Source organism: Oryctolagus cuniculus, chromosome 15 (assembly GCF_964237555.1).
Source record: "Oryctolagus cuniculus chromosome 15, mOryCun1.1, whole genome shotgun sequence".
NCBI lineage: Eukaryota > Metazoa > Chordata > Mammalia > Lagomorpha > Leporidae > Oryctolagus > Oryctolagus cuniculus.
Genome location: NC_091446.1, coordinates 15,974,184 through 15,997,414, shown reverse-complemented (window position 1 = coordinate 15,997,414; position 23,231 = coordinate 15,974,184). Strand labels below are relative to the sequence as shown.

Genomic DNA, 23,231 nt, shown 5'->3' with positions numbered 1-23,231 from the left:
CACCAGCTAAGTGCCGCAGAGTCTGGGGGTCGGTTCTTTCTCAGGAGACAACGCGTGCTACATAAAACCCACAGCGGGGACGTCCCTAACAGTGCCAGTGTTGTTTCTTGCCTTTACGACAAGGAACCACCACAACAAAAAACACCCCTGAGAATCCTATAAAAGCTACAAGTTTCTTTTCATGAGAAAAGTGGCTGATACCTCATGTCACCCCACACGGCTCTACCGCCCCGAATGCCACACTCTGCCTTCCAGTTGGTTCCCTCTCCCATTCCTTTCCATCTGGGTTTCCCAACGTGGCCTTTCACACTGTAGCCTCTCACCATCTCTGCTCCAGGCAGCTGCGGCAGGGCCGGCTCTGTGTGTCCCTCCTGGTCCCCCTTCCACCAGCCAGTAGCTGGAAGATGTGTCTCAAACCCCGGTCTGAGCATGCACCCTCCCTTGACATCCACCAGGGGCTCCACTGTGCCTAGGATCCACCCCCCCCACACACACACCCCACACACGCATTCCCTCTCACTCTGCCAGTAACTGTAGGCAACGAGTGGGGTGATCAGCTGAATAACATCACACCCTCAAACGAGAAGCTACAGTTCCAGGAGCACAGGCAGCATCTCGTCTCTTGCTCTCTGGTTCACCGTGTTGCACTGAGTTGACACCAGTATCTGTCAATGAATATAGATGAATGAGCTTGTCCCTGGGAAGCAACTGCTTTGTGGGCCTTTTCACCACCAGAGGGCAGTGTTAGATCAAACTTGGGATGAAGACCCCAGAGACAGGACCCAGTGCAGGGGAGTGAATGGGGCAAGACCTTGGGCTCCGCCTGCCCCGGCTCATTGCAAGGCATTATGTCACCTCTTATTTTTGTACATGCACCATCCCATCACACAGGGTGGGGAGTGGAGAAACGTCATTGTATTCCAAAGCTCATTCTGCCAGCCAGATCCGCCCTGGGCTCACCAGGCCCAGCGGCTCTCCCTGTCGGTCACACATACACAGCAGCACACCCACTTTCCGTCTCCAGAAGCCTTTCCAGCCACTCAGGGAGTTATAAATACTCCTGCCCCAAGAGCAGGAAGCGGCTCATTGTCCCACTCCTATGGCACAACCACCCTGAGGTCAGAAAAGGAATGGAAAGTTTAAAACACACACAATCCCGGACAAAGGGAGTCACAGCACACGGCTCCATCGGTCCTGCCTTGCTGGGACTACAGCTGGAGGCGGGCAGCCCGTTGCAACGATGGCCACCCCGTAGTTTCCCTACTGCCTGTCCCCCGGGCCAGCCGCACCTCGAGCTTGGCCAGCTCCTCGCCGTTGTGCAGGATGCGGAAGGAGTAGAGGTGGTCGGGGCTCGGGTCTGGGACCACCTCACAGCCCACCAGGCTGAGGGGTTGCTGGGCTGCCTTGCTCCGGTTCCGGTCCTGGTAGAAGTGCAGGTGACTGCCCCTGACGGAGCACCAGCGTGACTTCCACTGGCTGTTCACCAGCACGTTCAGATAACCTGCAGGGGGAGAGGCGGAGACAGGGCAGGCGGGGTGAGGCTTCCGGTGGAGGTGCACCTGCGGGGGCGGGGCTCCAAGACTGCAGGCACCTGTGGGAGGGTCCGCGAGGACCTAAAGCCACAGCTGTCCAGGGCTAGTAGCACCTCTGGGCCTCCTGAGTTTTCTCTAGAGTCTTTTTTTTTTTTTTTTTTTTTTTGACAGGCAGAGTGGACAGTGAGAGAGAGAGACAGAGAGAAAGGTCTTCCTTTGCCGTTGGTTCACCCTCCAATGGCCGCCGCGGTTGGTGCGCTGCAGCCGGCGCACCGCGCTGATCCGATGGCAGGAGCCAGGTGCTTCTCCTGGTCTCCCATGGGGTGCAGGGCCCAAGCACTTGGGCCATCCTCCACTGCCTTCCCTGGCCACAGCAGAGAGCTGGCCTGGAAGAGAGGCAACCGGGACAGAATCCGGCACCCCAACCGGGACTAGAACCCGGTGTGCTGGCACTGCAAGGCGGAGGATTAGCCTAGTGAGCCGCGGCGCAGGCCCTCTAGAATCTTAATTCCAGAACTTATGGTGCTTCTTCTATCTCACGGAGACTGGGAATCTCGAAGCGCATTTTCTTTCTTCCTTTGCATAGCAGCTGCAGGCGGGCAGCACAGCTCTCCTGGCCTTGGGCAAAGGCGCCCTCCAGAGGGCAGTGACCAGGCCGTGCCGGTATACTGCATACTCCAACACACATACCTCGACCCCACTCCACCCCGCAGCCCCACGTGCTCATGTGGTGGGCTGACATCCCTCTGGCTTGCCTCTCCAGGCACACTGGCTTGCAGAGTAGACACCTGGTGCATGCTAAGTGGCTGGTGGCCACTCCAGACGTCAGTCAGGATGAACTATAGCAACAGGTGAAAGTGACAGCCGCCTCCCAGCCCAGCCCAGCCCAGCCCAGCGTGGGACACATGGGCGTGTCATGGCTATCTCTGCATCCCGTTATCCTCACACCACGGTAGCAAGGGGCAGAAGGAGAGCCCAGGGCTACCATGCAGATGCTGCACACACCCATCGCAGCCCTCTGGACCTAAGGGTACTCTGGGTGCACTCAGAAGTTCCCCAGGTTGGGGGAAGAAGAGCAGCTGTGTTCTCTCCGGCCCTGCCGGGGGTCGCAGGGCCCCAGGGGCATGTGTGGCTGCTGTGTAGACCTCCGGCAGGATCCGGGCTCCCAAACCATGCTCTGAGCTCTCAGCGAGCCCTGACAGCCCCTGCCTCGCTTTCTGGGGCCAGCTGCAGCTGCCCAGTGTGGGAGCCCTCAGGTCCTGGGGGCAGCTACGATTCTTACTCGCTGTCTCCAGGGATCTCTCCGGCGGCTCCAGGGAGGTGGACTTCTTCCTGCCCAGGTTCATGAGGTTGCTCAACCTGAGGCCAGCAGAGCACTTCTTCTTGACTGTGGAGATGACAGAGAGGGTGGTCAGCATCGCACTGGGCTCCTCGAGCACCCTTAGCCACTCCTACCACATCCACTCACCCCGTTACATGTGCACACATACATGTGCACACACATGCCTTGTCCATTCCCACATCCACACATCCCTGTGATACACATGTGTGTGCACACCTACACACGTGCCTTAGCCATTCCCACATCCACTCATCCTGGCACATACACCTGCACACATACCTGCTTTAGCCATTCCCATCACATCCACTCACCCCAACACACGTGCACACACACATGCCTTAACCATTCCCACATCCACTCATCCCTGTGATACACACACGCGCACACACACATGCCTTAACCATTTCAACATCCACTCATCCCAACACATGCACACACACACACACACACACACACACGTATGCATCTGCTCCCCAAACTGGGATGCCCAGGCTCTAGAGGGAACAGCAGCTTCCTCTGGGATAGGTAAGCACCTCAGGATCTTAACACACTGCACTGGCCCCAGGAGACTGGAAATAGGGGTGACAAACAAGAAGGGCTGAGAGAGATTCTATTTCCAGCCTCTTCAGGAAACCTAACTTCAATTTGGCCACCTCTCCCTTGTTCCTGGATCTCTCCAGGGCAGTATTTCCAAGCAGCTTACACACTGGAAACCATGTTACAATGAGTAACCTGGATCAACCAGGGTTGACCCAGGAGGCCAGTCGCACCTGCTGGGAACCACCCCCTCCCCCGCTCACGGACAGGAGCCACGGCATCATTACCATCTTTGGTCTCCGGGATCTCAGGCTGGTAGCCGTCCATGGGGCCTCCACACTCGGAAGCCGACAGGTACTTCTCTGCTATATCTGGCTGTGGGTGAGAGAGAGAGATGAGCAGGAGCCACTGGCTGGGAACGGTTCCCTTGGAGAAATAATCAATGGCTCTCGGGTAGAGTCCGGGGGGCACCAGACCAAGCCCCCACTGGCACCCAAACTGCAAAGTCCAGGTCAGTGGCAGGGCACTGGCTTAGCAGCTCCCTGGGGCTCTCGAGAGCACCCACCTTCACCCTCCCTTCATGGGGTGCCCTGCCCCAGCTCAGAGCACCTTCCCATCCCTAGGCCAACATCTCATCTACAAGTCCTCCTAAGGGCTGCTCCTCCTCCTCAACGGTGGCTCTGATGCCGGTGGGAGGGCAGCTAGGCAGCCCCAGGGAAGTTGCCTCCAAGCTGGGAGCCACCCAAATCGGGAGCGCGAGGCGACCGTACAGCAACCCACCGGCCTCCGGAGGGGAGTATGCCTCGTACACGTGGGTGGACCACGAGTCCCGTCCTGACTCCCACACCCTGCAGCCTTGGCCGGTGCTCTGAGCCTCACTCCCATGCATGCCGGACAGGGACGATGCCCAGTGTGCATCTGCAGGGCTGCTGGGGACTAGAAACAGTTCCTAGAAAACTGTAGCTGCCACCGCTGCTAACACCCAAAGCATCCAGAATGTTCTGCCCAAGCCTCCTCTACAGGGCCTCTGGAGAGCCGGCTAGGGCCTCCCTGACAAGAGGCTCACAAGCCCTTGGTTCTCATCCCCGTTAGGAGCACTCAACTTCAACCCCAACCTGTGTTTTCCCATCAGTGCCCAAGGCGTGAACGAAAACAGTAAACGCCTCCACTCCAAGTCACTCTCCCGGGTTGTGGCCTCTCCCCAGGGCACGGCCAGTGCGTGCAGGGAACTAGGGCCTCCTCCCTGCCAAGCCCTCTGTACCTCTTGCTTTCCTCCCTGCCCAGGACGAGTACCCCAGGAGGAGACCCAGTGACCCTGTAGCTGTTGTGGGCATGCCTGGAGTTCAGGGACGCCCCTGCAGAGACTCAGGGACATGAGCCATGGCCTTGCATGCACACGAGGCTCCTCCCGCAGCTGGCATTCAACCCAGCTTCAGCGATCTTGACTCTTAAGGTCCCGCCAGGTCCCGTGCAGAGGAGCAGCCAGGCTGTTTTGGTGGTGGTGGTGGTTGGGTGGGGGGAGCAGCCTTGCGATGGCTCCCCTGGGAATTAGTGGGGCAGCAGAGCCACATAGGGAACCCTCCCTGCTGGGCAGTCACTCTGGCTCCCTAACACTTCCCCCTCAAGCAAGAAAGCACCTGAGGACCACACCAGCTTCATCCATTTTCCTGCCAAGCCAAAACTGCTTCCCTCATCCAGCCAGTGTATCTTCTTACTCTGTGGGCTGAAATTCAGAAATGCGGCTCCCAACTCCTCACTTTTGGCTGTCACGGGGAAGGAACTGCATGCTTCCCTGTCCCCCCAGGCAGGGCAAAGACTTACCTTCTGGCCAGGCGGGCGCTGGGCATCCGGGGTGTACTGGTTTCCCTCGGACGCCCCCTCGGAAGGCAGGCCGCTCACCTCCTGGATGACCTGAGGCCAGAGGAGAGCGATCAGCACAGGCCAAGGTCCCCGAGGCCCTCTGGCCACCACGCACAGCCAGAGTGATGCGGGAGATCTGGCAGCTGGGGAGGGGGGAGATGTGCCACTTCTAAGGAACAGAGAGCCACATCCATGCCCGCCAGGACCCCTTGTGGCCTGGGATGCAGCCGGGCAGGCCTTTCCTGCAGGCCCTGCAGCGTCCTGGGGCAAAGCCACCCCTCGACTCCACGAGCCCCCTCCCTGCCACCATTCCAGGCAGGGGTGCGTGGGGAATGCCTGCTTCTGCTGGGTGGTCCTCTGGCTTTGGGGGGGAGGGGCCGTGGGATTCTCACTGCCTGCTCCCCAGACTCATCTGCTGTCACACCAGCTGTCCCCAGGGCCACGACCCCCCCCCCCCGCCCCCCACCGGCACTCAGGGCTTGGGCTGCAGGCAGAGGGAAGGTCAGAGGCAGCTCTGATGTCACTGCATGGCGAGGACGGCAAGGTCCTTCCCACTTCTGAGCCAGGGGCCACCTCAGGGATCTCGGGGGGGGGGGGTGTCTCCCTGGACATGCACAGGTGCTCCGGAGCCACAGATTAGCAGACGCAACTTCAAAGAGCTCCCTTTTCAGTGTGCCTCGTGCAGTTTGTGGCCATGTGTTTGAAATGAGAACAAAGAACAAAAGGAAGGGCAGCCAGGGAGTCGTGGAAAGTTCTAGCATCTCTCACTTTGGGGCCCACTCTAGCTCGGGACTTCGGTGCACACTGGATATGCAACCCAGCACCACGGGAAGGGGCGGGTGGCTGGGATCTGCAGACAAGCCAAGCGACCTCAGGTCTAAGCGTCAGTCACCACCTCTGTAAGACGGGCACTCATGCACAGTGAGGTCTCAGATGGGGCAGGCCGTGCACCACTGTCCTCATTAGTCTGGCTGAATACATGCAGGCCCCTGCCCAAGGGAAGCGCCACCAGGCCAGGAGTTCAGGCTCCAGGGCTTTAGGGCACGCACTGGGTGGGTGGGTGGGTGGTGACGGGGTCTGCCTCTCTGGAGAAGCCCTGCCTGGTGTCCTCCTTTTCCGGGACTCTCACCCAGACTCAGCACCTCGCAGTCACTACCATCCCCCTACCTTATGCTGGCACAGGTGTGATTACGTGGGATTGGGACGCAGAGGCCCAAGGAAGGAAGACAGGCTTGACCAAGCTCCAGGAAGAGAGCCCTCGGCCCCAGCTGCCCAGCTCCTGCAAGAGTGGCAGCTTCTCCGAGCTGGGCACGGACAGCCAGTGCCACCTACATGACCCGGGAGGACGATTCCCTGCAGAGGCTGGACAGGTGGGCCAAGCCTCCTGAAAGCCTTCTTGTCTGGGGCTCTCGGGAGGAGGGCGTGAGAGTTTGAGGCAGGGAGGGCTGGGGGTTGGGGGAAGTAACCATGAGTCTGAGCACTTGGACAAACAGCGCTGGGAACCAGGAGCAAGAGCAGTGTGTGTGTGTGTGTGTGTGTGTGCATGTGTGTCTGCATGTACGTGTATGCAAATGTGTACGGGAATGCACAGTGAGGGAGGCTGGGGGGGGGGGGTTGGCATAAGGACTGGAGACCTGGGCAAGAGAGGCCAAAGCCCAACCAGAGCTCTGGGTCTGAGTCTGCTCTGCAACCCAGGACCGACTCTTCCCTCTCGGAGCCCTCAGCGCTCTCACCTACACCAGCCAAGTTCACAGAGCACTCAGTAGACTCCAGGGACAGCACTGGAAGGCACTGTGTGTGCAAGAAGGTACCCATCCAAGATCATTCAGCTAAAAAAGGGTCAAGTCAGGGTTTGAACCTGGAACCCTGGCTCTTAAATGCCCAGGCTTGGCCTTCTGGAGCTAACATGCCCCCAGAGCCCCCTATGAAGAACCCACAAGCAGTGCAGGGGCCTTTCCTGTTCTATGTCATTCTCTTTAACCACCTGAAAAACGTGCAGTAGGGACTGATGCACCTGCCACCTCCTCCCAGAAGCTTGGTTCCGCCAGGCCAGTGATTCTCAAGACATTTAGTGGGTTCACAAAAACAGCCCACCTGCTCCAAATCAGGGGTGCTCAGTGTTCAAGGTGGCCAGAGCCCTGGGCAGGTACTGTTTTCAGTCATGCTTTAATAAAGTAGGCCAGGGAGCCAGTGCTATGGCATAGCAGGTAAAGCCTCCACCTGTTAACGCCAGCACATCCCAAATGGGTGCCGGTTTGTGCCCCAGCTGCTCCACTTTCAATCCTGCTTCCTGAGTGGCCTGGGGACAGCAACAGAACATGGCCCAAGTGCTTGGGCCCTGACACCCACGTGGGAGACCTGGAAGAAGCTCCTGGCTTCAGCCTGGCCCAGTGCTGGCCATTGCGGCCATCTGGGGAGAAGACAAGCAGATGGAACGTGTGTGTGTTTGTGTGTGTGTGTGTGTGTGTGTATGTCTCTCTCTCTCTCTCTAACTCTGAGTTTCAAATAAATAAGTCCTTAAAAAAAAAAGGCCAGGTCTGTTTCTGATGGGCCCACCCCAGTGCTTATGCTAGCCAGGGTGGCAGGCAGGGCGGGATGGGGGCAAGTCCAGTGCTCCTACAATGGCAATGCATTTGCATGGTCACAGTGTGGAGGGGCCAGCAACTAGGAGGGGAAAGGCCTCTCATAGACCTCACGAGGGGCCTGCTGAGTTTGAAGACACTTCTGGAACTGTGGGTCCCTTTCCTGGTGCAAACCTTACACCTGCTGGAATCATCAAGCTCATCTTGAACCTGGGGCAGCTGGGCACGTGCCCAGGAGCTTCTCCATCACCACACCTTGGCTGAGTGCGGGCAGACGTGACCATGTGTGTCTGTAGTGGCAGGAAAGCCAGCACTATGGTCAGCCAGGCCTAGGACAGGAATCCAATGATGCCACTCACTTGACAGGTGGCCTTGCTTGGTTGCCTCTGCCCTCGGAGCCTTAATCTCCACTCCTATAAAATGGGTACATTCACATTGCCCACTACCCCCAGGGTGGTTAGCTGGTAATCTGATAAATACGAAACAAATGGCAGTGGCGTCTGTTGTTTTCCACTAAAGAGATAGGGGTGCCTCACTAGAAGCAAAAAGGCCAACAGAATCCAGCCACAGCCACGTCCAGGCCGCTGAAGATTCAGACTACGGGATAGCACCACCCTCACCTCCATGACACCGATGCCACTGCTTAGACCACAGCAAGCCCCGGGGACCCTGCACCATCGACCGCAGCGTGGGAGCTAGAACTCCGGCAGCCCCGGGCCGCGCCCCTGCTCCTGGGGCCCTCACCCTGAGCCACTGCTCGGCTTGGTCCCTGCTCTGCAGGCCCAGCACGATCACGTCGGCGTTCATGGGCGTGATCTTCAGCTTGTGCTCCTTCTTGCGCACTTGCTTCTCCTTGTGCACCACGCTGCTGCCCAGCAGGTTCACGTCCAGCTGAGGGCTGTGGTCCTTGGAGGATTTGTAGCACTGGGAGGGAAGAGACGAGAGAATGCTTGGCCAGGGGGGCCGAGTCAGGCTCTGCAAAGCCGGGGTCGCAGGACACTGCAGGACCCCCTGGAGCACGACTTTACCCCCAAACCAGAAGGCTGGACACCGAAAGGAGGCCCAGAGCCTTGACCTTGACCTTAATCAACAGCCCTTGCCCTCAACATTGGATTCTCTCCGTTCCCTTCCAGCCTCCTTCTCACTGCTGCAGGGCCCTGGGATAATCCAAATGGCAGGTGCTTTCTCCAGCCCTGAGGGGAGGGGTGCTCCCGGAGACACGCATGTGCTGGCTGATGACATCCCAGCCAACATGAGCCTCATGGATGAGGGGGAATCCTGCGAGAGGATATAGCCTGGGGACGTCGCAGCCATCTGCGTGCACGCCATGGAGCTCATGGGACAGCAAAATCACCTGGTGACGCAGTCACAGGGCACATCCCTGTCGTTCGTGGGAGCGCATCTGTGTCTCCCACAGACGCAAAGTGGAGCAATCACTTCCTGTTCCCCACCTCTCTGCACCCCGGCTTCCGCAGCAGACCACCCCCGGGTTACAAGAACCAAGCCTACTGCCTGCCTGGTGGGGAGGATGCCGAGTTAGCAGAGAGGAGGGGCTTTCTGAGAGCACTGGGCCCCCCAGCTGCTCGTTTGGAAAACGGGGTCCTTACCATCGTAAGGGGTGCAGAATGGGACCACCTGAAACAACATCTTCACAGAGCAGCGATGCAAAGGTATTTATGAGAATTCCGTGGGAACTCAAGGCAGCACATGAACTGAATTTTAATTTAAAACAACAGGAAGCAGGACTCTGGTCAGAGTCAGGGCTTCTGATTCCTCCATGAGACTGGACTTGGAATCAGTGACTTGAAATAGCGCAGGTCTGGGGAGGTGCTGATGACAGAAGTGGGGGTGGGGGGAGCCTGACTCGGCTCTGGTGCTCGGGACACAGAGAAGGGATGGGAGGGGGTGCAGAACGGGTCTGGCTCAACAAAGGGTGTATGGACGGGGGGGGGTGGGGGGCAGCGGTGGTCACCACCCTGCTTTGAGAGCCTGATGAAAATGACCAGGCCTCTCCAGTTCAGGAAAAACCCACTCGTCCCCACCCAGAATTCCCGGTCAGGGAGAAGTTCAAGTCTCCCACCATGGAAAGGCCCTCAGCCCCATCCCCCCATGGAGAACACACTGACCAGGAGCCGGGTGTCTCTGATGACGCACAGCTGCTTGGCCCACTGGCCCAGCCACTTCTTGCGCCACAGGAAGGCGCAGATGCGGGCATCACGCATCAGCTCGATGCTGGCCTCGGGTGAGGGCCACTGGTAGGGGGCCGCCTTGCCCTTGCTGCTTTCCTCTTCGTCGTAGGACTCATAGGAGCTGCTCACAGCCTCCCCGTCCTCTGCAAGGAGAACGGGCTCAGTCAGGGGCCCAAGAAAGCATGCCTGGTGGTGGTCAGGGTCGAGTTTGGGGGTAGGGACCAGCAGGACGTCTTCCCAGGGCCTGGCTGTGCCGTCAGCAGGCCACCCGCCTGCCACCCCGTCTGGTTTTTGCCAGGGTCAGAGGAGGGCGCGTTCACTCCGAACAGCCAGCTGCAGGAAATGAGTTTCTGGAGACGGTGGCCGCCTTCCCATCCCTAAGGACCCCTCTTGGTCATGGCACACTTTTTAAAAACCCGCTGTCATCCTTCAGAGTCTGTCCCCTGTCCCCTTTGCCTTCCTCTGCCCCTGGCAACCAACCAACCTCTCGTTCCTGCTGCTTCCGGAGTCCCCACACTCAGCAGGCACCCGCTGGGCACCACCTGCCTCAGTTTCCCGCCTCTGCCCCCACTGCCCTGCAAGAGCTCTGCTCCCTTCTGCAGGGCGCGCTGCTCTCTGCAAGGCCAATCAAAACCATGTGAGCATAATCAATCAATCAGTCAATCGGCCAGTCAATTGATCAATCAGTCAAGCAATCCCTGAAAAAGCAGGGCATGGAGGAAAGGGAACCAGCGCAGGATTCCTGGGCTCATCTGAGGCTCTGCATGGGAACCCTGTCTGCCACAACCCTGACGCTCCGTCTGGATTTCCCACGGACGGGGAACTCACTACCTCCATTCCCTCCCTGGGCAGCCCCAACAGTTAAGAGAGGGGCCCATCACCTACAATCACACACAGCAGCCCCACAGATGGCCAACTCATGGGCCCTCTGTCTCCCCAGAAGATTCCAGAAGCCCCCTTCTATCTATATGGTTCCTGTGTGCCATGGAAGCGGGACCACCCTTGGATCTGACTGCAGTAAACCAGAACAAGGTCACTGCTAGTTACTGTAGCGCCAGCGCCAGCGAAAATGCATTTTATTTTGTTACGATACTTCCAGAAATAACACTTTGAACATGTCATAGTAATTTTCTTCAAAAGCAGTGTGTTGATTCCCCTCTTTGTGGCTTAAGACAAACAGCTGCCCAGTTTATAATTTTCTGCTTATTGAACAAACAGATCAAACAGCGCATGCCACCCAGTGGGGCCCTGGTCTCTCGCAGGGCAGGCCTGTTAGGGAGCAACGTGGCAGCCTGCTTAATGGGCCATAAAACACCCACCCTCTGGTCCAACACTCCTAGTTCTGGGAGATTCTCCTAAGAAACTAGTGTTTTGGCCAGCGCCGCGGCTCACTAGGCTAATCCTCCACCTGCAGTGCCGGCGCACCGGGTTCTAGTCCCAGTGGCGGTGCCGGATTCTGTCCTGGTTGCCCCTCTTCCAGTCCAGCTCTCTGCTGTGGCCTGGGAAGGCAATGGAGGATGGCCCAAGTGCTTGGGCCCTGCACCCGCATGGGAGACCAGGAGGAAGCGCCTGGCTCCTGGCTTCGGATTGGCGCAGTGCGCCGGCCGTAGCAGCCATTTGGTGGGTGAACCAACAGAAGGAAGACCTTTCTCTCTGTCTCTCTCTCTCTCACTGTCTAACTCTGCCTGTAAAAAAAAAAAAAAAAAAAAAAAAGGAAAGAAACTAGTGTTTAAAGCAACAGGCGAGAGGAATGTTCCACGCGAGAGAGGACATTCACGCAAGTGCTGATCAACAGCAGAAGGTTCCGGCTCAGCAATGAGTGACTTCCTTCATGGAGGAGCACACCATGCAGCCATGGTCAATGACAACTCTGCGAGCTGGTCTGCAAAGCCAGATCCTCAGACATGACGCCGCACGAGAAAGCATAACTAGAACAGCCCACGCGGACAGGGCAGCTCTAGAGGGCAACAGAGGGAACTTGAAACAGTTGATCTGATAGGGTTCTAGGACTGGTGATTTTGTCCGTATTGCATTACTGTACAGCAAGTGAAGGGGCCGGCACTGTGGGACAGTGGGTTAAGCTGCTGCCTGTGATGCTGGCATCCCATGTGAACGCTGGTTCAAGGCCCAGCTACTCTGCTTCTGATCAGTTTCTTGCTAATGCACCTGGGGAGGCAGTGGAAGACAGCCCAAGTGCTTGGGCCCCTGCCACCTACATGGGAGACCTGGATGGAGCTCTAGACTTCTGGCAGCAGCCTGGCCCAATCCTGGCTATTGTGGCCATTTGGGGAGTGAACCGGCAGATGGAAAATCTCCTCTCTCTCTCTCGCTCTAAGTTTGTCTTTCAAGTAAGTCTTCAAAAAAAAAAAAAAAAGTAAATGAAATAAAAATGACATAGTATCACTGGGCTTCTTCCTTCAGGGACACAAAAGATCGGAAGGAAGCGACATGGTACAGCAGGAAGAAACTGGCTGAGTCCCCGCTGCTCTGTGCATCTGCGGCTGCCCCGTGTCCCATGGAGAATCCCAACACCTGCCCATCCTCCTCCATGGGGCACCTGCTCACTGAGCTGAGACAGCACATCTCAGGAGCTGGAGTCGCTGGAGAAACGCAGGGCAGACATCCTAAAAATCTTCCTGACCCTGAAAGGGTCCCGGCACACCACGCGTGGCGGGTGTTCTGAATTCAGATCCCCGGCTTCCAAGGCCGAGGGCCAGGGTGCACCCCCATCCCCATGTCCTGCAGGATGTCCTGGGAGCCCAGGGGAGAGAGCCATGCACACGCGGGGACTTCCAATCATGTGTCCCAAAGCCACAGGCAGGGGGTCTGTGGAAGGCAGCGTAAGTCACTCATCTGGAAGAATGACACACGGCCGTGCACATGCAGGACACATGCATGTCCCCAGGGCAGGCACCCATCTCTGAGAGCAAGCAGGCAGCAGGCAACTCCGGCTAAGCAGTACCCAAGGTGATTGTGGCGTAAATGACTCCTTCGGGCACCTGCACCCATCTGGGAACCTCAGTAGGGAGAACTCGGCCAGCATGACCTTCACGATGTCCAGAGGCACAGAGGCAAGAGGAGAAAGATAAGATGAGGACAGGGACCTGCCCAAGAGCAGAGACACAGAGAGACAGAGAGACCCAGGCACGGCCACAGGGTCCCCGCAGCTAGTGCTGGACCTGGGGGGTGGGGTGTGCTCAGCAGGAGAGGCCACAGCCTGGCCAAGGATGTCATTTCTCAGCCCTCTTTCTGCCCAGAGGTGACCACGTGACCACCAGTCACCCACAGGACACGGGCAGAAGTAATGGCGCCCCTCCTGGCTGGCACTTCCAGGAAGCTGATGGGAACTCTGCTGTCTCTCTGCTGAGTCCTGGGGGTCCCTGGGCTCCTACCTGAGACACAGCAATACCCACGCTGACTGCTACGTGAGGGAGAAACAGGTCTCTGCCGAGTGATCAGAAACTGAAACTGGGGTCACTTATCACAGCGCTGGCATCACCCCAGCATGAGACATTATAAGTGGCACGTGTGACATCTCGGGCATGCACAGGCCACCAGGGCGATCACTCAGCAACTACTCGGATGGGGACCCAAGCCCAGGGCAGCTGTATGGGGCAGGGGATACTACTGGGACCGCAGGACAGAAGCCCACACAGCTGGCCTTTGGCAGGAAGTAAGCTAGCTGGCTGTGTCAACCATCGACGCCCGGGGCTGGACCCTGGCCCTCCTTCCTCCTACCATAGCATCATGCCTGCTGCCCAACCAGGTGTGGGGTTGCAGCCAGCTGGTCACCCAAGTGCAGCCCTCCCTGTGTGCCAAGTGTGACCACTTCTCCCCAAGTCACCCCGATTCTGTTGGAGGCAATGCACCCCTGCCTTTAGCACACTCTGGATTTCCTCGTTCATAGAGCTTCCTGGCTGTCCGGGCAGCGGCCCCTACCTACCTAGCCCTGGCTACAGCCAAGGTGAGCCACAGTCAAGAGACAAATCCCAAGAAGCCCAGTCTCTCTGACCACTTGTTTTTATCGAGATGCGGTGTCTGTACCACACACAGGCTCGCAGGTGTGTCCAGGAGGCAGGCCCCGGCAGGTGCAGGCCACGCCCGAGAGACAGACCCGGGACACACGGAGGTGCTCACCGCGTGAGTCACCGTTTCCAGCTTCAAGACGCGCCTGGACACAGTGCCGCGCCCTGGGTTTTGGTCTGATGTCACAGCCCCCACGTGGAAATCCACCTTCCCCAGGCTGCGAACCACTGGCCAAGGACACAGAGTTGCAGCGTGAGCCCCAACCACAGAGGCCGGTCACCCAGTGCCCGGGCTCAGTCGCCGAGCAGCCTTCCCAGGGCCTGCAGCCTCATTCGGAGAGAAGCCAAAGCCCTCAGTGCAGCCCCTCTCCTGCCACTCCTCCTTACTCACCTGCTCCTGCCACGCTGGCCTCCTGGTCGGTCCTCAAATATGCCAAGAGCTCTCCTGCCTCAGGGCCTTTGGGTATCCTGTGCTTTCTGGAAGGTTCTTCCTGCAGGGCTCTGCAGACCCAGTCCCACCTCATTCAGGGATCTAACCAAAGTCTGACCATCATGGAGGCCTTCCTTACCTGCCTAAAGTCACCACCCACTCCTGCTGCTGCAGCCCAGCCCCTGTTTCCTGTTCATCCTGACACTCACCTCTACCCACAGCATTCTAGCTTTACTTGCTGTCTGTCTGCCATCCCTGAACCTGAGTGGTGGGATGGCTGGGTGCGTGTCCCTGCCTCGTGGTGGGAGCCGCATCACCAAGAGCCCATTGAGACAACGTGCACCCTGAATCAGCCTCAGCCTGACCTCCACTTCCACCGCTTACCAGGGCGGCAACACCCTGTGGCCCACGCCTCTCCTCCGCCACCCTCCTGTGCTCAATCCAGCAACGTCCAGACAGAAACACAGAAAACGTCAGACACAGGAAAGCTGCCCTCGGGTGCCATCCCTGCCTCTCGGCAGGGGGACAGGCTCTGCTGTCAGTCTCAGCTCCTGCGCAGACTCAAGGCCAAATGTCCTGTGGCCGGTGCTCCACTTGGGCCATGGTCTCTGCCAACAGCAGCCCAGCCCAGGGTGAGCACGCTGGGCCCGAGCAGATGAGTCGGGGTCCGGGCTGTCCTCTGTCATCCATCAGGAAGCAGTCCGTGTCCCCTCCCCCCAATCCTACCCCCGCCCCAGAAGCTGAGACGCACCATTGAGGGACACGTCATACGGCTCCGCCTCCTCATAGTAGCCCTCCGGGGACTCGATCTTCGGGACAGTGAGCTGCTTCCGTTCTGGAATCTGTGGCGTGAACAGATAAAACAGGCAACTTCACTTACGATGCGCTGGAAGCAACCTGCAGTTAACCCTTTGGGTGGGACGAGGCAGAAGCCCAGAGGGAAAGCATCTAACTTCGAGGGAGAATGTGGCAAATCACGACTCCATCTGTCACCCAGGCCACAGGCTGCAGTGCGGCCAGCTGCAGGGCCGTGGTGTCTTGTCTAACCCGGCCTTGGCTTTCTCCTATCAAAACGAGCCTCAGCGCCTACAGCACACACACGATGTGATGATGCATGGATGGATAATGTGCTTAAGGGTCCAGCGGCGTCAGGCTGGTGTGGTAGCTGCGTGGCATTTCAACAGAAAATACTTTCTAAAAATACAGCGACTAACCGATGGCACGTGGAGGAAGACGACCAGGTTTCTAAATCCCAAATTCTTCCCACAATGCAATTCAATCCTTTGTTCAGTAAATTAAGAAACATTTTTAAACAGCCATTTGAGAGGCAGAGACAGAGAAAACTACCTGCTGGTTTACTCCCCATATGCCTCCAGTGGCCGGAGCTGGGCCACACAAAGCCAAGAACTAGGAATGCGACCCAGGGCTCCCCCGTGGGTGGCAGGAATCCAACTTCTTGAGCCATCATCACTGCCTCCCAGGGCCTGCAGGAAGCTGGATCAGGAGCCAGGGGCAGGTACTGAACTGATGTGGGACACAGGTATCTTAACTGCTAGGCCAAATGTCCACTCTTTGTTCGATAAATATCAATGGCTCTCATGCACAATCAGACTTCAGGAGTCAGCCCCAGGGAAGGCTTAACCGAGTGGCAAACGTTTAAGAGCTCCTGACCCAGTGCATTGCGAGCAGTGCCACAGAGACAAAATCAAAGTCCCATGGGAGCCAGAGGGGGTGTGAGGAATGCTGGGGACCAGGGCAGGGAGCTGGGAGGATGGGCTCTTTGTGTGCTGAGTCTCAGACGACCCTGACCTTGGCAGTGGCAGGGGGTGGGAGCGCGGTATGTGAGCAAAGAACACAGGCAATGGCGTGGAAGCGGTTTGGGTAGGGAGGCAGTTAGTGGACAGGAGCTGAGGTCTGGCAGCACCACCCTGCTGCGGCCGCAGCTGACCTGCCACAGGAGGGTTGACCCGTGCAGCCAGGGCCAGGCCCCCCGACCCCTACGACAGCCTGGTCTGCATCACCCAAACCTCCCTTTCTGTGCGCCTTCCAAGGATCACCAAGTCCCCCTTCTGTGTAGTAGAAACCACAAGTTCCACAATGCTGCAAACTTATAACCAGCACCAGCTGGAAACATCCGAAATGGCTGCAGGCTTTAGGTCATTATAATAGAATTAGCATGGGCCTGGCGCTGTGGTGTAGCGGGTGAAGCTGCCGCCTGCAGTGCCGGCATTCCATATGGGTGCCGGTTCGAGTCCCAGCTGCTCCTCTTCTGATCCAGCTCTCTGCTATGCTTTGGGAAAGCAGTGGAAGATGGCCCAAGCCCTTGGGCCCCTGCACTCGTGTGGGAGACCCAGAGGAAGCTTCTGGCTCCTGGCTTCAGATCAGTGTAGCTCTGGCCGTTGCGGGCGATTGGGGAGTGAACCAGTGGATGGAAGACCGCTTTCTCTCTTTCTCTGCCTCTCCTCCTCTGTGTAACTCTTTCAAGTAAAATAAATAAATCTTTAAAAAATAAATAGGGGGCTGGCGCCCTGGCACAGAGGGTTGACACCCTGGCCTGAAGTGCCAGCATCCCATATGGGCACCAGTTCTAGTCCCGGCTGCTCCTCTTCCGATCCAGCTCTCTGTTGTGGCCTGGGATAGCAGTGGAAGATGGCCCAAGTCCTTGGGCCCCTGCACCCACATGGGAGACCCGGAGGAAGCTCCTGGCTCCTGGCTTCGGATCGGCGCAGCTCCGGTCGTTGTGGCCATCTGGGGAGTGAACCAGCGGATGGAAGACCTCTCTCTCTGTCTCTACCTCTCTCTGTAGCTCTGTCTTTCAAATAAATAAAATAAATCTTAAAAAAATAAGAATAAAAATAAATAAATAAAATTAGCATGGTTGGCAGTCCCACTCCCATCACGTACCTAAAGCCATGATACTCCTGAGATTTCTGAAAAAGGACATGGAAATGGGTGGCACCGAAGGCCTGCTTACACCCTGTCCCTTCTTTGAATATTCAGTGAAGCCCCACCCCGGACACCACCCCCTAGGCCAGACCTGGCGGGTCACTGGAGGGCTTTTTGTCCATTTCTCCCTCTCTCGCGCTCTCGCCTGCACCTACTCCTCGAGTGGGCACTCCTCCTTTGCTCCACACAAACCTGCTTTCCTGCACATCTCTACGCCTCCACCTTGGATTCTTCCACGTGTGCAGGAAGAGCTCGGAATAAGCCAAGAGCCGAGTCCTGCGTGGCCTGGAGTCGAAGTCTATTTCTACAGGCCCTAGAGTTACTGCGACTTGAGTTAAATCCAGGCTTCAGGGTCTCGGAGATGCAACCCTGGGTATGTGGCAGCCTCTCTGAGCCTTGTTTCTCTTCCCCCTACAACAGGAGTCACACTAGGGCTGTCTGGAGGACTCACAGTCAGACGAGACACAACCATGCTTCCCCAGGGCCCGGCCCATGCTAAACCAGAGGCTGCCGCGGTCACTGTAGGGAAGCCACCACAGCACAGGGGCCGACAGGTGGGGCGGTGAGGGTGCCCGTGGTGGCAGGAGCTGAGTCCCTGGGCTGCAGCGTGCAGGCTGGGACAGGTCTCCCTGAAGAGGGCTGGCAGGGGTCAGGCCTCAACCTGGGTCCAAGCACAGACCTTCCTGCCTGCCCTGGCCTCCTAGCACCAGTACAGGAACAAGTCACAGAGGCAGGCTCTGACCAGCTTTCAGCCCTCCCGAGAGAGCAGCACCCCTCGTAAACAGGCACGCCACCATTCAGCCGCTTCCTACGCAGATGGGGCACTGTGCCAGGCTGGCAGGAGCAGCTGCTGAAAGGAGACAGGCGTGATGTGCACTTCCTGAGGGTCAGGCCCTTGCACAAAGTGGTCCACAAGCCACAGGTGCCACCACTAGCCTGGCAGATGGCCCCACTCCCTCGTCCATTCCCAGACCCCTGGCCAGCCTGCAGCTTGCAAAAGGGCTCTGGGGCCTAGCAGTGGTCCTCCGAGAGCCAGTGTCCTGGAGTTTGGGGTCAGGGTGCACACATTCAGGGTGCACGCCTCCAAGGAGCCCCATTCCCACCAGGGAGTGCCAGACCCTCTTTCTGCGAGGAGGTGAGTCCCAGCTGGACAGCCTGAGACACCCGAGATCCGGCTCTGGGTCCCGGCCTGCAGACAGAACAGGACAGGGGCAAGGAAGCTTTCTGCAGCAGCTGCCTGTGGTCACCCTCACTCGGTCCAGGGCCTGCCACTGTGGTCACCCTCATTCCAGGGCCTGCCACTAGGGTCTGAGGCCCTGTCCCAAGTACAGCACTGAGCAGTGCTTTCCAGGAGTCCCCCCACGTCCCTCCCTGCCTAGTCTACTGCAAGTGGCTCAGTGCAGGGGGCTGCATGGTGCAGTGGGGAGGAGTCTAACCTCCCAGGCCAGGTTAGAGATCTTCCACCTGCTGCTTCACTCCCCAAATGTCACAATGGCCAGGGCTGGGCAAGCCTGGGCCCAGGAGCTTCTTCCAGGTCTCCCATGTGGGTGCAGGGGCCCAAGCACTTGGGCCATCTTCCGCTGCTTTTCAGACCACTAGCAGGGAGCGGGATTGAAAGAGGATCAGTGGAGGGGCCAGCTCTGTGGTGCAGCGGGTTAACGCCCTGGCCTGAAGCGCCGGCATCCCTTATGAACGCCGGTTTGAGACCTGGCTGCTCTACTTCCGATCCAGCTCTCTGCTGTGGCCTGGGAAAGCAGAAGATGGCCCAAGTCCTTGGGGCCCTGCACCTGCGTGGGAGACCTGGAGGAAGCTCCTGGCTCTTGGCTTCAGATTGCCGCAGCTCCGGCCGTTGCGGGCGATTGGGGAGTGAACCATTGGATGGAAGACCTCTCTCTCTCTCTCTCTCTCTCTCTCTCTCTCTCTCTCTCTCTCTGCTTCTCCTCTCTCTGTGTAATGCTTTAAATAAATAAATCTTAATAAAATACAAGAGGAGCAGTGGGGACATGAACTGGTGCCCACACAGGAGCGGCTGTTGTAGGCAGCAGCTTTATGGGCTAGGCTACAATGCTGGTCCGCCTGGCTGTTTTAATTACCATCGTTATGATGGTGACTATGACACGAAGATGCAGAAGAGCCTTGATGGGCAAACCTGAAGCAACTTTCTGACTGTGCAGAGAAGAGACAACAAAGGAAAGGCCCCTGGTGGCTTTTTTTCTTATTTTTTTTTAGGTCAGCAATTTTTTCTGGAAAGAACCAATGTTTTAGGGATCTGTAAGCCATTTCGGGTCTCTTCTCCCTGCTCCCAGCTCTACAGCTGTAGCCCCACCAAAGCCTTCCCCAGACAATGCTTACTCAACAGCTGGCTGCGTTCCAATGAAACTTTACTGGCAGCAGCAGGTGGTGGGATGGATTTGGCCATCAAGCTCTGATTCAGACTGTTCACAAGAGCTTAGATAAGGAGCGGCCCAGGTGACCTGAGGCACCCCTGCAGCCCTAAGCAACCCATCCCGGAGGGCACTGTGGAAGGATCCCAGATGGGGGTAGTGGAGAGGCCCCGCCCAGCCTCCCCGCTGACCATGGCAATGTCCTTCCAGGGAGGACGCTGCTTCGTCCACAGAGCAGGTCACTTAAGACCAGCACCAAGGCGTGTTCAGGCCTCACTGGGCAGATGGGCGGAGCAGGCTGAGCTGGCCAGCAGCAGCAACAGCGGCCAGCCCGCATCTGTTTCTCCTGCAGTGACCACAGCACCTGGCTGTGCACACAGCAGCCTGGAAAGGCCACAGCTGCCTGAGTCACTGTCCACACCCACAGACTTGCTCCAGACCTCTGGCTGCCCCTTCTGTGGCTGCACAGGGCTGCTCTCCGCTGAATCTCTAGGGGCACAGTGAGGCTCCAAGCTACCCTACAAAGAACCAATGTTTGTGGCCAGCAAGCACCCTGGGCCTGGGAGAGAGGCCATAAACCTGGCCAGCCAGAGGCACAGACGACCCCAGGCCAGCATCTACTTCTTCCGTGGCCACCAGGGAGTCCAGGGCCATCAGGGAGCTGGGGGACAGCACTCAGGTGCATGGACCTCCCTGGAACTCAGAGCTCTGGGGTCACCAGAGAAGGGAAGGTTTTCTGTGTGTGAGGACAAGAAGCTACAGGGTCCCTCCCGGCTCATTCCTGGGATTGGAGCTGCCGTGCCTCTGCCCTGCGACACTGCTGACTCTGGAGTTCTCCTCCCCCTTCGGACCCAAAGACACAGCTCCGCCCTGATCGCAATCCTCTGGGCGGCTTGCACTGGGAGTTACGGCTGCTTCAGTCCAGACCTGACCAGATGGGGCCTGTGGGAGCGAGGACACATGTACAGGTGTGTGGCAGTGAGAAGAGAATCCTGGGGTAATTCCAGCCCTGCTTCACACCACATCCAGAACCCCCTGGGATAGAGGCGCCTAGGACAGAAGTAGGAGGTGCAGCCCACACCCCGTGTCCTTCTCAGCCGCGCAGGTGCACGAGGAAGGAGGGAGCTGGCTACAGGTGAAATTTGCCGGCTCTGCTGGGAGCTTCCTGGAGACTGTCCACAGGAACAGCGACCACACCTCTGCCAAGCTACTCTGGGCTCGTGCTACTCCTAAGAGGTGAAATTTTCCCCAACTCCAGCCCCAAGACACAAGCCTCTCCTGTCGTGAGAAGCAAGAGGCCCCCTGTCACAGATGGTACAGGAAGTGTGGTCTAGTGGGGGGTTCACAGGCCCTCCCTTCCTTTGCTCGAGACCCTCGGTGCTAATGTCACAGAGCTTGGCAGTGACGTAGTAAAAGCCAGAAGCCCAGGGGCTCACCATGACCCCAGGAGGTGAGAAGTGTTAAGCCAGCACCAGGCCCTGGGCCTCTCAGTCCACTGTAAAACCTGGGTTTGCAGAACCCTTGGTGCTTAGCGCTACTGAGAACTGCCTGGGGATGCCCCTACGCACCAGGTGTTGACCATGAGCAACTGCCACTTCACCACTTGGCAAAGCCAAGGTGCCTGGGTCAGGAGCAGACGCTGGATTCAGTACAGCAAAGATCCAGGCCTGGCTCACAACAGCCACCTTTCCAGGCCTAGCACCCAGAGAGAAAAACCCTGGAATACACTGGAAACCCTTCAGTCACAACATCACTGCGTCTCTCATGACGTTAGGTCTCCCAGCAGTGGGACAGGAGAACCACACACTGCCGTGCAAGCGAGGGGAGCCTGCAGCAGGAAGAAACACGACATGAACCCTTACTGTGCTACAGGGACACAGATGTATCAAGGAGGTGGCAGGGGGCCTGGAACCTGCATTCCGGTCCTGGCCTTGCACCTCCCAACTACAGGACCTGGACCGCAGTGCTAAATCCAGGAAGCTGCTTAAAGAAGCAATGACAAAACACCCATCCCCCGAAGGATGGTGGGGAGGACGGTGTTTGCAAGCATGGAGTGGACTGGAAGGTTGTGGGCTGGGGTGGACACTGGCACTGTCCAGCATCACAGGAAACACCCAGGGATTCAGGATCAGTCCACCCATTGTCTCCCCCAGCCTGAGATGAGGCGTGTCCTGACAGCTGTCACCCAGCTCACGGGGTCTCATGCATCGGGACTTTGTCCCAGGGACTTCAGGACTGCCAATCGCTGCATGCTGTGGCTGCAGGAGGGAGTGGCTTGAGGAAGCCTGCTGCCCCTCCACAAAAGGGCGGGATCAGTCCAGAGCCATTCTGGGGTCAAGAACCCCTCCGTGGAGACTTGAGCCCACAGAGCAGGGGAGAGGTCACTGGGCTGGGCCCTGCTGCTTACAGAAACCCTTCCCAGTTGTAGCCCTGGAACTTCTCTAGGAATCCCCCAACATGCCCTGGGGGAGAAAAGAACCTGAGAGCAAACTCCGACCCCACCACCCAGAGGCTACACAGGATCAGGCTTCCTCGTCCACAGTGCAGGCATACTACTCCCTTCTTTGTGAAATCCTAGCCCAGTGTGCTGCACAGCGCTAGCCCAGAGCACAGACCACCAGACAAGACAAGTGCGAACAATCCCTCCACTTAAATGCTAGGAAAGAAGGGCCAGAGACCTTAAATAATGCCCTCAAGTCAAAGAGTTAGTACCTGCCGGGGCTGGGACTAGAACCCAAGTCTGTGTGATTCTATAATTCCATCCACGAATCTACCCATCAATCTACCCATGCATCCACCCACTCATCTAAATGAACAATGTTTGCAAATGGCCTTCTGTGTGCAGACACTGGACACAAAGTAAACAAGAGACACCGCCCCTGTCCCGGGGAGCTTACCTCTGGTAGAGGAGACAAACAACAGACCAGATGGTTTCCATGGTGGCAGGTGCCATGGAGGAGTAACTGGGTGGGGACAGATAGCACTGGTGGGGGGGGGACCAGAATGGCATGCCTCACTTAACCAGGTCAGTGAAAGTCTATCTAGAAACTTCTGAGAAATGAGGACACGCCAGTCACCAAAGAGCCAGGGGCTCAAAAAGTGCCAAGGGAGGAGCAACCACAGTGGTACAATCCAGGAGCAGATGGCCGGCCAGCGAAGAGCCAGGGTGATGAGGCTGGACGTGCAGCTGGGCCAGACTGTGCAGGCAGGCCCTGGAGCTGTTAAGGCATTGGGGATGTTTTCTTCTAGGTTCACAGAGAGCTGCTGGTGGGTTTCAGACAGGAAGTGCAGTGTTGGGTTACATTCTTGAAAGGTCACAGTGGCCCAAGCCAGTGACCACAGCTATCTATGGCCCCTGCGCAGGTGGCACCCTCAGCACCCGGACCATGGCAGCCCTGGGCAAA

The 23,231-nt window shown here is 57.8% G+C and overlaps 1 protein-coding gene across 9 annotated transcripts in view; it reads right to left on the bottom strand.

The window, feature by feature from the left end:
• The window catches only part of AFAP1L2 (actin filament associated protein 1 like 2), a 113,644-nt gene that overhangs the window by 13,139 nt on the left and 77,274 nt on the right, over window positions 1–23,231 (bottom strand). For 6 of the 9 annotated variants that reach the window (XR_011382248.1, XM_070057184.1, XM_070057183.1 and 3 more), the window contains 7 exons: window positions 15,249–15,339; window positions 9,980–10,185; window positions 8,598–8,777; window positions 5,233–5,322; window positions 3,699–3,786; window positions 2,815–2,919; window positions 1,290–1,501 (listed from right to left, as the gene is read on the bottom strand). Coding sequence is in view for 8 of the 9 variants with exons in the window: in XM_070057184.1 (XP_069913285.1) it covers window positions 1,290–1,501; window positions 2,815–2,919; window positions 3,699–3,786; window positions 5,233–5,322; window positions 8,598–8,777; window positions 9,980–10,185; window positions 15,249–15,339 (972 nt within the window). In the remaining variant the exon portion in view is untranslated. Of the gene's footprint in view, window positions 1–1,289; window positions 1,502–2,814; window positions 2,920–3,698; window positions 3,787–5,232; window positions 5,323–8,597; window positions 8,778–9,979; window positions 10,186–13,004; window positions 13,089–15,248; window positions 15,340–23,231 lie in introns of all 9 variants that reach the window. The other 3 variants (XM_051823656.2, XM_008270545.4, XM_008270546.4) reach the window with 1 other exon arrangement.